This window comes from Alexandromys fortis, unplaced genomic scaffold (genome assembly GCF_014885135.2).
Source record: "Alexandromys fortis isolate MF-2015 unplaced genomic scaffold, M_Fortis_MF-2015_v1.1 scaffold_40, whole genome shotgun sequence".
Taxonomy (NCBI): domain Eukaryota; kingdom Metazoa; phylum Chordata; class Mammalia; order Rodentia; family Cricetidae; genus Alexandromys; species Alexandromys fortis.
The window spans coordinates 9,961,324-9,978,710 of record NW_026067966.1 but is presented as its reverse complement, the minus strand read 5'-3'; the positions used below and the strand labels follow the sequence as shown (position 1 = coordinate 9,978,710).

General features: G+C 45.2%; 1 protein-coding gene across 3 annotated transcripts in view; it reads right to left on the bottom strand.

Moving 5' to 3' along the window:
- The window catches only part of Klf7 (KLF transcription factor 7), a 90,066-nt gene that overhangs the window by 44,331 nt on the left and 28,348 nt on the right, over window positions 1–17,387 (bottom strand). For 2 of the 3 annotated variants that reach the window (XM_050154221.1, XM_050154220.1), the window contains exon 3: window positions 3,442–4,072. In XM_050154221.1, the coding sequence (XP_050010178.1) occupies window positions 3,442–4,072 (631 nt within the window). The remainder of the gene's footprint in view (window positions 1–3,441; window positions 4,073–17,387) is intronic. The other variant, XM_050154222.1, reaches the window with a different exon arrangement.

The window sequence follows — 17,387 nt, the reverse complement described above, 5'->3', positions numbered from 1 at the left end:
CAGACGGAAGCGGGTGCAGAGACCCACAGCCAGACATCATATATGTAAAGAGTCTAAAGAGGAGGTTTTGTGGTGTCCCTCCCCTCGGAGCTCAGGGGACACTGAGGAAGAAGGGGAAGAAAGACTGTAGGAGTCAGAGGGGATGGGGACACCAGGAGAACATGGCCTGCAGAATCAACTAAGCAGGGCTCAAAGGGGCTCACAGAGACTGAAGTGGCTTGCACAGGGCCTACATGGGTCTGCACCATGTCCTCGGCATATACGTTATGACTGTTAGCTTGGTGTTTTTGTGGAACTCAAAATAGTGGGAACCAGTATGTCTCTGACTCTTTTCCTCCTATTGGGTTGCCCTGTTGAGCCTCAATATGAGTCCATTTGCCTTGTCTTATTGTGCCTTGTTTTGTTGTATCTGGTTGTTGTCTCCCGGAGGCTGCTCTTTTTTGAAGAGAAATGTAGGGGAGCCATGGATCTGGGAGAGAAGAGGTGGGGGGCTGGAAAGAGTGGAGGGATGGGAATCTTTGATCAGGATGTGTGAGAAAAGAATCTATTTTCAATAAATAAATAGATGATAGATAGATCATAGATGATAGATAGATGACAGATAGATAGATGACAGATAGATATAGATTGACAGATAGATAAATGACAGATAGATGATAGATAGATAGATAGATAGATAGATAGATAGATAGATAGATAGATACCAAATATTATCTATAATCCCAGAGCTGGAGAAGTGGAGACAGGAGGACCCTGGGTATTCAATGGCCACTCAGTCTAGCCAATCAATGAGCTTCTTGTTCATTAAGTCTCCCATTCTCAAAAACTAAGAGGGAAAAGGGATTGAGGGAGGTACTGAACGCTGACTTCTGTCCTCCAAAGGCATGTGTGTGCACATACCCACAACCCACAAATACATATACATACACACCAAAAGAGAGTGTGGGAGTTTGGAACATGGAGGTTAAGGACACTCAGCCTTTCTTTAGCACTGCCTAACTGAACAATGTGTAGTTTTCATACAACTGCTCCACTAATTTATCATTACCCAATGAATCATCACAACCGTAATAATAACAAAACAGCTCGACTACTATCGTTAATGAGCTACAACTGTCTGCCAAGCAAACAGCTCATTCAGTCTTGGAAACCATAATGTGGACGTACTTATCCCTCTTCATAGACGAGGAGACGAGGCCCAGAGAAGATAATGTATACAGGTCATAAGTCTAGGTAGGAGAAGAGGCAGAACACAAACCCCAGGGGACTTGACTATACCACCCTGCTCAACTGCTATTCAACACCCTCTTTCTCAGTACCTTCCCTGTGCTCAGCTATCTTGGCACTTCCGTCCACTACAAAGCAAGTGGCTGCAGGCGCTATGCATAACAAGCTCCACCTTGGTACTTACTCTATTTTCAAAGAACAAATCCCCAAATCAGCATCAGTTATCATGGTGACCCTTCCGGACACCTCTGCTGGGGTCACACGGTGGGAAGAGGAAAACACTAGACTCTACTCACCACTCCCTAAATCTCTGTTCCTCAGAGCTGCCCAGCTTCTAGCCAAGAGGTAACCTGGTTAGTGCCAAACCAGGTTCAGGAAGGTAGCTATCTATAATCACGTAGTTCACAACTCAGCACATCACAACATTATCGCTTCGTTTTGCTTTCTTTGGTTTCCATGGGGAACAGGAGTGAGTTTTGCTCTACAGCCTGAGGGTATTGTAAGGTCTTGTCATTACTTTCTTCCCTGACTCAAAGAAGATAAAAATTAAAATGATTTCAAATAGTATCAAGAGAGGGAAAGGGCTGGGTAGTGGTGACACACGCCTTTAATCCCAGCACTCTTGAGGCAGAGGCAGGCAGAAGTCAGTGAGTTCAAGGCCAGCCTGGTCTACAAGAGCCAGTTCCAGGACAGCTGGGGCTGTTACACAGAGAAACCCTGTCTTGAAAAAACAAAAAAGAAAAAAAAAAAAGAGGGGGGGAGGGGAAAGGACTGACAAGAGAAAGCAGTACCGACTTCAGTGTTTGCAGCTGGAGAAGCTGAACTCGGATTCTGACAGAATCTGAAGCTGGGCCATGGATTCAGAGGCTGTTTTAGGAAGACCACTCCACAAACCTAGCAAGAGTCACACAATGCTTTCTGCTCAGTCCTGTGGGTGTTTGCCTAAGTCAGGACCCAGGAATCAACACTAGGCCTCTCCATTGCATGAAGACACCACTGAGGTTTAAACCGGTGGCTTCTCTTCACACAGGGTGCATTTTCCTTCAGGAACACTGTTGATGGTCATACAAAGACATCATGGAACCCAAACCTCAGGGCTGAGAGAGACCCTCAGAGCCACATTGTTGCCGGGTTGCTTGGTTGTGTTTTTAGACAGAGTCTTACTGTGTAGCTTTGACTAGGCTGGTTCTCACTTATACAGATCAGGCTAGCCTTGAACTCCTAGAGATCCACTTGTTTCTGCCTCCTGAGTGTTGGGATTGAAGGCCACCTCTGGCCCTAGGCTCTTCTCTTATCTCACAGGCTTTCTAAGAACATTCTTATCTCTTACACCTTTGGGAGGTGTTCCCTAAGCAGCGCACTAAAGCCGAACAAGAGATGCAATGGTGGTGACCCACACACAAACCACCAGCTCCAGGAATTTCTCCTCGTGGCACTTTAGCCAACCAAGAAGAGATGTGACCCCAAGCTCCAGTCCCCATACTGAAAACACAGACAGTCTCAAGAAAAATGGCGACCCCTCTCTTTCCTGTGTGAACCACCCACTTCCAAATCATCCCATTGCCCCCAAGAGCAGCACGGAAATCCTGAGTGAAATATTCCATCCCCTCCCCGCCACCCTTCCTGCACACACAGCCGTGTAATCACTTCTTCTCGGTAACAAGCTCGTTAAAAAGCAATTCTGCCACCTCTCCATAAAGCACGCGCCAGAGAACAATGCAAAAGAGGAGATGCCAATTAATTACAGGATGATCACATCTAATGAACTCTGAAACCCTCCTGCTGCTGGTGACTTTGATAAAAAATCAGGGATGCTGGGGGGAGAGTGACTAGGGCCGTCCTGGCTACCAGGTACAGCCGTGGATGTTCTGAAATGTACCTCTTCAGCTTCCGTGTGGATCATACTCAGAACCATACTCAGAGATGCTAGTGTGGGGTACTAGGAATGTCAGACCCAGGTTTCCTCTTTTCAACCCTAGGTTCTCTGTGGGGTTAGCCTTGCCTCTGAAACCAGCCCCCTCAGCCAGGCAGTGAAAATCCCATGTCCTGTGCTGGAAGAACTTAAGACCTTAGAGTCAGAAGTGAGGCATTTCACTTCCCTCACCAGCTCTCCTGCCTGTGAGCAGGAAGGCAACCTCTTATAAGAGAAGCCCATCTCACCACAAGGGGAATATGTAAAAGAGGAAGAAATGACCTGCGGCCAACTTGTACCACTACCTGTGTGAGTCCTCTGGTGGGCCTTTAAGTGGGAGCTTTTTGTATAAACTTTCCGGCATCCGTTAAACTGACAGCGGTGGACCCTCTTCTTGTTTTCAGGGCATGTGTCAGCCCCTACCCCTCCTTGTTCACTGTCGCTCTGTCCACTCTTAACTGCGCCAGCTGGTGCCACGGCTGCGGCCGCCGCCACCCCTCCCACCTTCACTGAGCTGAGGGAAGCCTTCTTGGCCACCAGTTTCAACGTCACTGTGCCATCCACGGCTGAGAGAGTCTGTGAGGTTTTGACCAGATGGCGGCTGAGCTCAGGGGATGAGGGGGGCGTTAATGAGGTCACTGCGTTGAGCTGGGCCTGGTTGACGGCTGTGTAGCTGTCTAGGGAAGAGCTGGTTGGCTGGAGACTGAGGCAGGTCTCAGAGAGCAGCTTGTCCCGAGAGAGTAGAATGTCCACCGCAGAGCTCTTCTCGCAGATGGCAGCTTCCACTGGGAGCAGCAAGGGGTCTAAGCGCCGGAAGCTTTCCTCAATGCACGGGGGAGGAGAGGCATGGAGGAAGCAGTCCAAATCCTCACCAAAGGTCTCCGAGATCCGTCGGGGTTCCGTCTGGAGGTAGCGTTCCAACTCAAGGCATGTCTGTGGGGGAAGGAAGAAGAGAAGTAACCATCACAGGCAAAGGACAGCCGGAGGCAAACGGGAACTGCAGTGAAGTCTTTCACGGCCAACGTCTGAAAATGCTCTTGCCTATGAGTCTGATGCCTTCGTATGTACTCTTTGAGTCCTTCTGCGGAGTGCAGCAAGGCCACACGGATAACTTCAACTACTGTAGGAGACGGAAAACTGGATTCCCAAAAGGACTGCCTCACACTTGTGAAATCCACAGAACCTTAGCACCAACATGGTCTATTTCGACTCTATCAATTCAGCAGCTAAGATGGTCGAAGCACCACTAGGATTTGCCATGGAAGCAAGATGCAAACAGAAGCAAAGATTGTTCATGGTCCCAATACAATGTTCAAGACAGACTCGAACAAGTTACAAAGCTAAGTCAACTTTACAAGCTGTGTTCTACACATATTTAATCAAAGAGGCAACTTCTGGAGCCGTCAGCCAGAGCCAGCCCTGACTTGAGTCTGGATTCTATGACCACAGGGAATGGATATCAGTCTACAAAATGTCTATTATAAAATCTTGAAGATGTAAGACAAAACCTCTATTGTTCTTAGTACATTATAACAAATGCAATTACTCTCTACTATGTAGGAAGACACATGAATCTCATTACTATTGCTTGGTATCTCTGACTGTCCAGCAAAAATAAGTTCAAAGACAACAGTTAGGACCTATAAAAGGTACCATGTTTGGTGGTGCATAATTTTAATCCCAATACTCAGAAGTCAGAGGCAGGAAAATCTCTGAGTCCCTGGCTGGCTTGGCTTAGGCAGTGAATGAAAGACCTATGAAAGATAGAAGATTATAAATCATAAAACTTTCATAAAAATCATAAAAAAAATAGCTTTTGCAAATCTTTGACCAAGGTGCTCCTAAGTCCTTGAAAGATGGTAGGAGTTCTTTCATGGCAAAAATAAGTTCGCCTTCCAAAGTTCTCCTCAATTTCACCATTCCAGACTCTTCCATAAATGATCTCGCTGACTAGCACACTCACCCCACCCCCACTCCTTCTTCTAGCGCTAACGGCAATAACAAATGTGACTGTTGCAGACTTTCTGCCCCCACAGTGCTTCTATTCCACCAGCGTTCGTGAGGTGCGGCAGTGTAAACAGGGGCGCACCAAGAGTGGCGTGAATTCACAAAGTGAGGTGACTGCAAGTGCTTCTAAGGTGCTGAGAGGTGAGTGAGGAAGGAACTCTCCCTTCTAACGTGGAGTGCTCATCACGGAAGGTTTACTAAGTTCTGATATTTCACTGCCAACCGCACAACTAAACGGCTCACATCTTCCAGGTACTTTATGTTAGAAACAAATAACCCAATACTGCCACCTTCTCAGATCTAGAATTTCTATTACCTTGCTGGAGCCCTTTTTGAATTTTATGCCTAAATATTTTCCCCTCTCTTTCTCCACCTAATTGCTATGGATTGTTACCTTCTTTCCACTGCCAATGCCCTCAGTCAGCGCTCTAATGGATTCACTTCTGTGTTATAAAACCTTAATCTTAAAACTATTAAGTTCCTCCTCCCCCACCAGGGACAGTGCTGGGCACCCAACTACTCTTGCTTTGGTCATTCTGTCTCTTCCACTTTTCAAAAGTCAGCTGCCCAAGTAACTCTCCTACCCAACACCTAGTGAAGTTTAAAAACCCAAACACACACACACACACACACACACACACACACACACACACACACGGGAACATAACTGTATAGTTCCCCTAGGCGAGTGTATTTGTCATCTACATCTGTGTGCTCCTCTTATCCCTCCAGCACCTCATGCACATGGTTTTGTTACGCTCACTATTCTACAGCTGTTTCTGTGGAGACAGCCATCATCACGGGGAACAAGTAAAAGGTATGCTGATGTCCAGATATTAGGAGATTTTTCTAGATATCTATTAGTGTTTCCTGATTTCATTTCTTTGTCATCAAATAACAGACTGTAGCTATCAAGCCTTTTAAGTTTACTGAGGTTTACATTACAGTCAAGAGTACGGCTCATCTTGCTGAGGCAGGCAGTTTTAGAAATGACCACTAAAAGATGGCCCTGGGTGTACAAGCAGAACGCCTCTTGCCCTTTTGCCCAAAGAGGAGACTCGGAACGGTCCAGGTAAAAATCAGCTGAGTCATGGGTTGCTGAATGTCCTGGGGTAGCTCTCTGTCTCCTGTGCAAGGATTACTGTCACACACTTAGTGTCTGGGTCTATACGTGGAGCGTTCCTAAACTCTGTCAACTTATATAGTCTGCAAAGACAGGGCTCACTAGAAAAATACTTGTTCCGTGGACGGGGGTAAAACTAAAACTAGCTAAGCCGGGAAGATCCTGTGATCCCAGAAGACGAGGAAGTGTAAAGGAAGTGGGGTGCAGTGAAGACATCCATGCTTCTCACTTACAGAAGTGAGGGGAAATTTTATAATGGTAACAGATTACAACCCAAATAAATCAAAACCTCACACTACTATAAACGGATTATTAAATAAATAAATGGAGGGGAAAGATCGTTTTTCCCTTATATGAGATGACAAGTATATGGTTGAGAGAAAGGTTGACAGTAATTAGAACCCAGCTTGAGGCAAACAACAAAGCAGTAGCTATACCAAGTAAGACTAATCAACGGAGGCTCAAGATGAGAGGAGAAAACATAAGCAGCAAGGTAGCTGTCCTCTTAAAGTTTCTCCCAACGAGATGTTAAATCCAGAGACAAAAATGATAACTTCCCAGTGGGGAAAGCTGGCAGATAGCACCTGAACCACTGTTTATAGTTAACATTCTTGTGACAAGTCATATTGTAGCCCCTGTATGATACACTCAATGGGGTACTACAAGATTCTGTGGTATTCCTACCAAAGATACATAAGCCTAATCTAATTATGAGAAAATATGAGACAAGCCCAAATAGAATCCATTACACAAAACAACTGGCCAGTTACAAATGGCATGGTCATAAACTATAAAGCAAGATTGAGAAGCTATCACAGACCAGAAGAGACGAAATGATATGATACTTTAAGTATAATGGATCTTAAACAAATAAAATATTGGGAAAATAATGCAATTCAAATAAAGTATATAAACTAGCTAATGGTATTTTTCCCAATGAAAATTTCCTGGCAGTGATAATCAAACCGTAGTTAGCTATATTGTAGAAGAGGGGAGAATGAAATTGGCAAACATCAGCAAGCTGATATCTCTAGGCTATAAATCTGAAGAGTGTTCATATGTCTTTCTCTATTCCGATGACACTTCAGCCACCAAACTCCATGTCTGGGTCAGAGACGTCAAGTTTAATGACACGAATTATGCCCGTCTGCTACCTCACCTTGGTGACAGAGGCTTCTTGCAGCCTGATCTAACAACACAACTTAAGGCTCGATCCATTGCATCAGCCTGAATCCTGAACAAGCCATTAATCTCAGCAAAGGGAGAGCCAGTTCGCAAGTGCTAGTGATTTCCTTATGAACATAGAGTCACAGACGAGCTCCGTGAAGGCTGTGATACCCAATTCTGAAGGGCACGGCTTCTCTGCCCCGTCTCCGAATAACAATCCCTGGAGCGGCCTCTGAAGCTATCACCCTAAAAGCTCCCTCATGACCTGCTTCATGCTTTCCCAGCCCCTTTGCTACCGAAACAAGCTTGTTAAAGGTAACAATCCAAGACCTGGCTTTAGAAACAGGAAGAAGGAGAATGGGCTGGGGAAAGGGCTCCGCGTGAGCAGGTGCTGCCATTCCTGATGATCCGACTTCCGAGTTAGAGGCCCAGAACCACGTGTAGAAGGAGGGAGCTGATCTCTACAGGGGCTCCTTGACCTGAAACTCCCTACTTTGTCTCTGTCTCACACCATGCAAATAAACAATAGAAAATGATTTCAAAAAGATTTCAAACCCGTTACAGCCATAGCCTCTTGTTCTATGACAAGTTCCAGAAACCAAAGTTGAAAGAGAACAAGAAAATTCCAGGCCTGCAGCACACAAGCCTATCAAAAATCTCCTCACTGGCAGTAAGCAGTTCCTGTCATGGGTTCAAGAAAAATGTAAAGCACCTGGGTATATGATGTCAAAGTCACCAAATGGCTTTGTTCCACTCTGCCCACTACATTACAAATTATACCAAACTACCAATCCATTACCACCTCCCGCCACGCCTCCCTGAAGGGTTTTCTCACTCATTTTTTTCCTGGTTACTTTCCCTCAAGTTCACAGGCTTGATGCAATCTTTCACCCTCTCTCCCACTAATCTTTCTTCATTCGAATCTCAGCATGGAGTCCATGTCCCACAGGAAACGGGGTCTTCAAAACGGGGTGCTGAGGAAATGTGCCGACTGCCAAATGTTGAAAGACTCTCCTTCCCAAGTCTGGGCAATGATACGTATCTGCAAAACCAAATCTAAGTGTGGACAGAGTGGCGGGATGTCTGGGCGCTTACGATTACGATCATAAAAGCAAGAAGAGCAGGCTCTAGCCTAGGTTCCCCGGGATCGTCCCCTTTCAAACCTTTTAGCCCGTAAAAAGTTTTCATTTTTATCGTTCATCTCAATTTGAACATGAGACAACGCCATAGGTGAAACACTTTTGTTACTATTTAATAACTATGGCAGAACAGGTATTCCGGACTCTGGATCCATGTTTATTCAAGTTATTAAGTTAAATAAAAAAAAAAGTGGAAAATAAATTGCATTTTGCTAATGATTTTTTTCTGGAATAATGCAAAGTCAAAGAAATAAAAGGCCAGGAATCGATACGTAATTTGCTAATCAATCACTGGTCACTTGTGGTCTTCGTGGCAGTTGTCCTCTGCCATCATCATCAGCCCATCTGTCTCACCTAGAAGGGTCAAGAGTTGAGCCTACACAGAGATAGGACAATTTCAGGCAGAACACATAGACGCAAAAAATAAATGGAAATATAGACTTGCACTTTTTAAACATACAAAGTCAGGCTTCCTTTCAGATCAGCCTTTGACCTGACGCTGCTGTTGAGAAAGGTAATGAGTGGCAATGATGGGGCTCCTGGCAAGGAAAGGGTGAGCCGTTTGTTCCAAGCAAGAATGTTCACCCAGGTAATCACACACAGGTGAACTGCACTTGGCTGCCCATGGGAACCTCTTTCTGCCAATTATTAGATGCGGTTTTGCCACGTGCTATTAACCACGGTGCCACAGTCCCTAAAGAGCCTCACAGGGACAAAGCGGGGAAGCAACCGCTTGCTTTCTCCAGGGACGGGCCTAAAGCTCACTTTGTGTGTGTGCTCTGAAATCTTCAGACACATCCCAGAATGGAAATTCAGCATGGTACCAGACAAGCTACTGATGGGCGTGGACACTTCTAAAACCTTCCTCCCGGGGAATCTGAGCATGTGCGTATGCTTAAACTTTCTAGCAAAAAAGAAGGACTCATCCAACTCCTGAAATCAACAAAAAGATTTACAAAGATTGATACGGATGGGAACTTCATGGCTTTGTTCTCTTCAAAGAATGATAGGATCAAAGTTGCTGACATATTTCTACTCTTTTAAAATTAGGTCAGCACTGAAAGATGGAAAAGGAACCAGAGGTTTGGTACCATCTTTCTCTGTGGCTAGAGGAGGAGAAGCCACCACTGACTAACCCAGTAAGCCTGAGGAAGAGTTTCAACTTCCTTCCAAGCACTTGAAAAGTCCACTGCCTCAACATTTTAAAGCTGATTGAGAAAGGGCATAGTCACACTGAGAATACTTTAGGACAGAATGCGCATAGGAACGGATGTCACTGTCACTAACCCACCTCCTACAGCTTAAGACAGTCACTCCCCCAAGCCAATTTTCACCTTCTTGATTTTTATTATCAGCACATTAGGGTAGGATGTTGGAAAGGGAAGAATTTGAATAAGCAAGAATACAGTATAAGCAACAATCTCTTACTGCATGTTTTAGCTAGCAGGTTAAAAAGAAACCAACAACACATCAATAGCACACTACATAGGTACAACACCATTGCACACTGCTGTCAGAACTGCTGAGCTCCACAAAACAACCAGGGAACTATAGGAGATGCAAGATCACATTCCTCCTGGCTCTTTCTCACATCAACTGGTTGCTGGGAGCTGAAACCCAATTAAAGCATCTCCCTCTAGTAATTTCTAAATTCTGAGACAATGTTGTGAAAATTAATTTAATTCCAAATAAACATGAAAGTTAGGAAATTTGTATCAAAATGTCTTCAAGGGCTTCTCCTCCCCCAAATGATTTCCAACAGATAAAGAAAACATTTGTTTGTATATGTTTCCCTGGGGAAGCCAGGAAGGAAGGAGAGGAACATAAAAGCTTGGGAAGAGGATGGTGTCTTTGAAATTACTTTTCCTGGGTACATGATGTGCAGCATCCTCAGATACCCCTTTCATCTTCCAAGGGATCTTTAGTTGTGATGCAGAAAGCAAACCATCCAAAACAACTCAAGTCCAAATAAAATACTAACGTCAGGCACTGCACGAAGCCGAGCTTCGGGGTCTAGGAGAAAGACTGGGTTTCCACCTTCTCCAACTTGGAATGCCTTTCCCTGCATCAACTAGGAATGAGATGGACCAAGCACACACAGAACCTCTAAACTTGGTTCTGCCTTGTTCTCATTCGTTCTCAGAACACTTGGAAACGGGTTTGAAAAGCAAGTGAAGTCCATGGATCCTCCGCTAGCCCTCAGAAAGGCTGCGCACTGTTCATTACTCAAGGAACAAAACTAAATCCCAGCGCTGGAGTGATTTAGATGCTAAGGCTCTGGGATAGCTAGACAGAGAAGACACTTAGTTTCCTCTGTCCGTCTCTTCCAACCAAGCCACCATGTAGGGTCAAGCCGGTGAAAGCACTGTTTGCCACAAAGCTAAGTTTCAGTCCCAGATGTAGTCATTCTTACATCTGCATGGACAAAATAAAACCTGTGCCTTAAGAAGAGTCAAAGAAAATGACTCCATATACTGCTGTCAAGAGCAATGGACGAGATCTGAACATTAAACAAGACCCCCCCGAAAGGGAAAGCCCTACAGGAAAGGTCTATTATGGCCGGAGACTGGGCTAAGCAGCTCCGGTTTGGGAAGGATGGCGTCTCAGAGCCCCAGGCCGAGGAGGACTCTTCCCCACTGATGGTGTCCCAAGAACAACGGTGAGCCTGACGGGGCTCAGCTTCACCATTCAGTTCCCATAAAGAGCAGTTTTCTTGACGAGTGCTTGTGTCAGGCAGGGCCTGATGCTTCAGAAACCTGTAATTATTCCTGGCTCCCCACCCCCACAGCCTCTGCACCTGTGCCAGCCAGTTCAAGGCACCAGCTGGCCATGTCTTGCCTCCTGCCTCTTAAGAGATGGGGGGGGGGGGGGAGATCACTGAAAATCCAAGCTTATGCTACACACTTCCTCCAAAATGCAAAAACAAAACAAAAAATTTAAACCCACCAACCTCAATCCCTTCCCCCACCGTGCCTTGCCAAAAGAAACAAATAAACATTAATTGGCTAGAGTGCTCTCATTCAAACGAAAATGACTGAAAAACACAGTAACGGAGAAAGGTCTGACAAGGGGTTATTAATCCTGCTTTACGGCTCGCTCATCCGCACCCCACCCGTTCCCATTAACCTTGTGTACACACGCACACACCCTCCACAAACTCCCTGGGCCCCTTCACTCTCAGCAACCAGGATGCGAACATGACATCATCCCCCTTCCTCTCCCAGAACACTCCACAGCCTGACTCAGGCTACTGGGAATTTTCTCTTCCTTTTTTTCTTTCCTTTTTTTTTTTTCCACAGACTTCCTCTTAGGCCATTGTTACGTCCTTCTGCACTGGGTTAATTAACCATGCTCTTCCACGCACACATGCACGCACGCACACACACCATCGCACACACACACAGCATTCTCCTATCCCTCTCACTGCTTGAATTTCCCAAGAACAACAGGTTCAAAGCCCACTGGGGCTTCTCAGTGGCAGATGATCACAGAAGACACTTTGAAAATACAGCTTCCAGGAACGTCTGGTGCAGAGTGTTACAGACAATGCAGGGAACAAGGAGGGTGCTGTACTCCCCAGGCCATGGAAAATGGCAGCCAAGGGCACAATGAAAGCAAGCTCTGAGCTGCTTTTCTTGCTCGGACTGTTGTCATTTTGTGTAATTGTATGCCCGTGGAATCGATTTTGTAAAATATTTAAGATGGCCGCGTGACGGAGCAACCTTAACCTCCCTGCACTCTGCGCGCTCATCCACTGGAAGAATGGACTGAACGTCTAAAGTAGGCAGAGCCCTTGAAATGGGACAGACAAGACTGAAAGTGCAGCCCGCATATGGAGAGCAGGGTCAGAAGCACGAGACATGGCTCAGCACTGATACCATAGTGAAGGGAAGGGTTTGGAGAACCTAGACGGTGTCCTGAGACACGTCTCTGAGCAGGAACTCAGAGCCTAGACTCTCTGCAATCCTCTTTACAGAATGCTATGATCTTGTGTTTCCTGCCTCCACGTGGCTGCTAGCTTCACCAATATCTAAAATGTAAATTCCTGACTTGTGACCTGCCCTCGTACACTTGTCTAATGCGTGACGGGTGGGTGGGTAGGTGAATGAATGAATGATTCACCTGGATTCATTGGAAAAGCCATCAGTGACCGCATTCTGGGGAGGTAGGAGTGTGATAAATGAAAACCGCTTCAGTGGGAAAAACACAAGAGACAGGGTGGGTGGTCGTCCCTGCTCCTGTTTCTCACGAAGCTTGCACTACAAGCATCATGTCTGTTTCAGGGCTTTTGAGGATAAAATTTATATGTTTACAACACAGAAAAGAAAAACCTCACAGTCTAAGCTGAGGTGCAATTTCATTTCATGGGGTAGGCCTGACAGAAGGCGCCTGGGCGGAAGAAACGTCCATTGCCTTCACAGACTTGCCACCTCCTTCTTCTCTTGCTCTAGAAAACATCAAGAGAAGAGTAGCGTGGACAAGTGGACACCGCGCTCCTCTTGTTTGTTCTGTGGCTGTTCCCCACCCCCACTCCCACTGATGAAAAAACCCGAGCCTGAGAATCTGGTTCAGGATTTCCTTTCTTCACCTGGTCCCTCAGCTTTCCCCAAGCAAGGGCTCATCTGCTTCTCTACAAGATGCATGAACCACGCGTTCAAACTCCCCGCCCCCCCCCACCACAAACTTCTGCAAATAAGCCACCGCCACCCCCTGCTTCTTTCCTACACCTTGCTGACCTGTCTTTCCCCCACCCACTCCTCTCTCTTCCACTCATTACACTCCTCAGGTAGACACAACTCCCCTTATACCCACCCTCCCACTACCCAGAGCGTGGGCTCCTGTCACGGTTCGGTTCACCGGTACCTACACAGACAGGCCTGCTGTGCCCTGCCTTGACAAACCAGCTCCGAAGTCCCCCATCCACTCATCTCCACTCTACCTTGTTTGACGTGCAGTTTAGTGTTTTACAAAGTCCTGGACTGATCTCAACTCATTTACCTACCTTCCTTTTCCTACAAGAACAACAGATCCAGAGAGTAGAGGCTGAAATGTACCAATAAATCCCCAGCACCCAGCAAAAAATGTCTTTTAACCCCACCCCCAAAATTGGAATAGTTGAATGAATAAATGAAGTTATGTCTTAACTGGGAATTTTATTTAGACAACCCTTGAGGTGATCTCTCGAGCTTGGAAATCCATCCCCAAATGCTGTCATACTGATCTGACAGGTTCCACCATTTCACCTAGAAGCTAACTGCTGATTCACACCCATCAAACAGGATGGAAACAGTCTCTCCTGAAGACAAAGTCTCCTTGGGCTGCTCAAACCTGCCCATTCTGGACGGATGCAAACACCAGCCTGTTTCCTCTCAGCAGGCCTTATTGCATCATGTACTTCAAGTGCCACTCAGGAGAAGAAACCCACCCCTCTCGGCACCTGCGTGATGGGTGCTTATTAACTGTTGTCCTGAGGGAACTGGGTAACGACTGAGAGAGGCTCAACCCACTTTCTACCAGTTATTCCCATTTCTGCCACTTAATGGGATGTCCACAACAAAGGTGACTCTAGTCACTCGGCCTTCAAAGCGCGGATGCTTACAACAATCTAGTCTCAAGGATTAGCAGTTGTATAGCCATCAAACGTTAAGTCAGTCCTTCCACAGAAAAATCCATTCAAACCTAGAAGTCTCCAGGAACTACCATTTTCTGTCGTTTAGCGCACTTCCATGGGTGAGGGCCTTCGAAATCCTTTTGTTGGCCCATTTGTCCGTCTTTCCCATAACTTCCAAACATAGAAGCATTTCATTCCTCTCTGTTCCTTTTAAGAATTTTACATAAAAAGATATCTCTACTGAGAGATACTATTTATTTCAGGTCATTATTTCACGGGTACAGGCTCTCAAACTTTGGAAGTAAGCCAAAATTCAATTAACAGGGGATGGTGTTTGAACCGGCAAGAGCCGAAGGTAAAAATATTGGATAGGATCTGTGCAGCATTCCCTTGACTGTGTGTCTGTGTTTGCACGCACGCCACTGACAGCAAGCGTGTATTCTTTTTCATGTATTTTGGATGCCTCTTCCTAAAGCTGGCATTGTTCTGGGTCGCTAAGCTGTTCCATTTCTAATTCATTATGTTAGGCACTAGGAATCTTTCTTGGGCTGCCTGGGAGAAAAGAGAGGGTTTCCCATCATGTAATGAAAAGTAAAATTGTGTGTGGCCCATTTCTGAACCACGTGAAGATAGTGCAGGCTTCAAATGAACAATTCAAGCCATCTTGACAGGATGAATTCACTGCTGAGACCCTGAAGTTTGGATTCCAGTTACTTTGGCACCTCACTTAACCCTAGACGGCTTGACTGACATCAGATGACATGCACTTTCAAGCGACCAGACTCTCACTGAAGAAGAGACGCTAATTTGAATCATCACTGCCGCCCCTCTCCCCTTTGTTCCTGTCTGAACCAATTTCCATAGAGTTCCAGAGAAATCATCTGTCCATGCAAAGGGGAACTCCCAAAGGAATGAGAACTACATTAGCTGTGGAAGGGGGAAAATCTAATTTCCAATCCAGTTGCTTTGTTGTTTCAACCTCCAAGGAAGGTTGCTATGTAGGCACAACCCAAATTAAGTTTTAAAACATTACCATGCTAAAAAAATTAATAATAAAAAACTCCCCTGGGGGGGGAAAATGGCCCTTGGTACAAATCTCCTCATACAATGAAGGTCAGTGCCTCTAGAATTTGTGGGTGGTCTGAACCTTGAGGTCTCAATCATTTCAGCCAATAAAATAGTTAAGACTGTGCATAACCATTGAGGCCACTGCCCAGGACACGTACTGTTTATAGTGAATTAATTCTTAGTCAACAGCCATATTCATGGAAGAATTCTTAAGTTACTTTGTTGACATACCTCATAGAAACATATTCCAATGGTCCGAATTATGGATTTCTTTTTGGTATGACAAGATAAGCCAATGCGATTTCCTAGTGCTCACTCACTGGAATAAAGCTCACGGCAAGACACCAGGGTGACCACATCACTAATTAACCTGAACCACATACCGGAACATCACTGCTAATAAAACCCGCCTATAAAGAAAACATAGCTTCTCTACTGATAATCCTGGAATGTGGGCCCCAGTAGAGCCACTGCTCTAATTAAAGGGACTTTTGATGTTTTGTATGAATATCGCTGCACAAGTTTGGTCATACTTGGTTTGATCTTCGGTGACTTAAGCTCTTCTTGCACGGGACTTATTTTCTTGAACAACAACGATGGCATCTACACTCCCAGCGTTTGTTAGCGTCCTCATGAAGGAGAGGAGAGGATCTACAGAGTTCTCAAAAGGGCACGGTGAGATGACAACCAACGATTTACTGATTCAGAAATCTACAGAAGCCTTCCATTCCTCTAAACAAACCAAACAAAGCTGGCAGATAAGAAGCCAACTCGTAACTGTAACACAGGCAGGAGTAGGACTCTTCAAATTCAACCCATATGAAATGATGACTTTCGTTTTCCAAACAGAATTCATGTTCTGAAAGCCATCTAAAAGGCTTATCGGAGGTTTTCATAGTCTCGTAGCTGGGAGTCCCGTTGGGAAGCCTTGTAAGGCTACAAGGATTAAAATTCCAATGTATCTAGAACCCGACTTAGTAAAAAATTGGCATTTTCACAATTAAGCAGCCAAATCACCGATAAAACCAGAGACAGAATCAAAAGTTTTGGCAAACAACAATTAGGTTCAACAATTTTGGTCCAACCCTGAGCCTTCAACCTGGGATCTCAGTCTAAAACTTCAACATATGACATCCCTCAGAAGTTTTGGGGGAATAAAATTTTCTGATGAGGGAATGGGATCTTCTAAATCAGAAAAACCCACAGATCCTGAGCTTCATTCCAGAAGCTTTTGACTATATTTTTCTCTCATTTCTGATAAAACTGGGCTGGGTAGCCTTGGTTCAGAAAACACCCCATTATTACTCCATATCTGTCTTCTATGGTTATTCCACACTTTGGTGAAACTGCTGAAGGCAAATGGGATTTAGTCATTCTAATCTCTCAACTTCCGGCGTAATTTACTGAAATGTAAAGGAACAACACTAGTGAACATTGTTAATGTGCGGCCAGAGAAAACTTATACAATTTTTTATTAATGAAAACCAACATCACACATACACACATATTACTCTTCAAAATAGTGGTTCTTGGTTCCTTTTTTCCTTTTCTCTCTCTTCTTTAACACTGTGTGTGTGTGTGTGTGTGAGAGAGAGAGAGAGAGAGAGAGACAGAGACAGAGACAGAGAGAGACAGAGAGAGACACAGAGAGAGACAGAGAGAGAGAGAGAGAGAATGTGAATATGTCATGGCAGATGTGTGGAGTCTAAAGGCAACACATAGGAGTGGTGGCTGGTTCTGCCCTTCTACCACATTACCACGTTATGTCCTTGCCAAGTAAGGATTGAATTCAGGACATCAAACTTGGCAGAGAACACCTTTTCTCACTCAATCATCTCACTGGCCCTCTTGACTCATTTTTTAACACCAATATTATTAATCATTCACCCATATTTGTCTAAGAATCAAACAGAAAAGGCAGATAACAAAAGGAAACACAGGAAAAGAGCATCAAGAGGAGGAAAAGGGCTAGAGAGTGGTTTAGTGGCTAAGGGAGCTTGTTACTCTTCTAGAGAACCGCCATTTTGTTCCCAGCACCCAATCTGGTGACTCACAACTACCTGTGAGTCCAGCTCCAAGGAATCTGATACCCTCTTTTGGTCTCCTTGGCTTCCCCTCTACCACACACACACA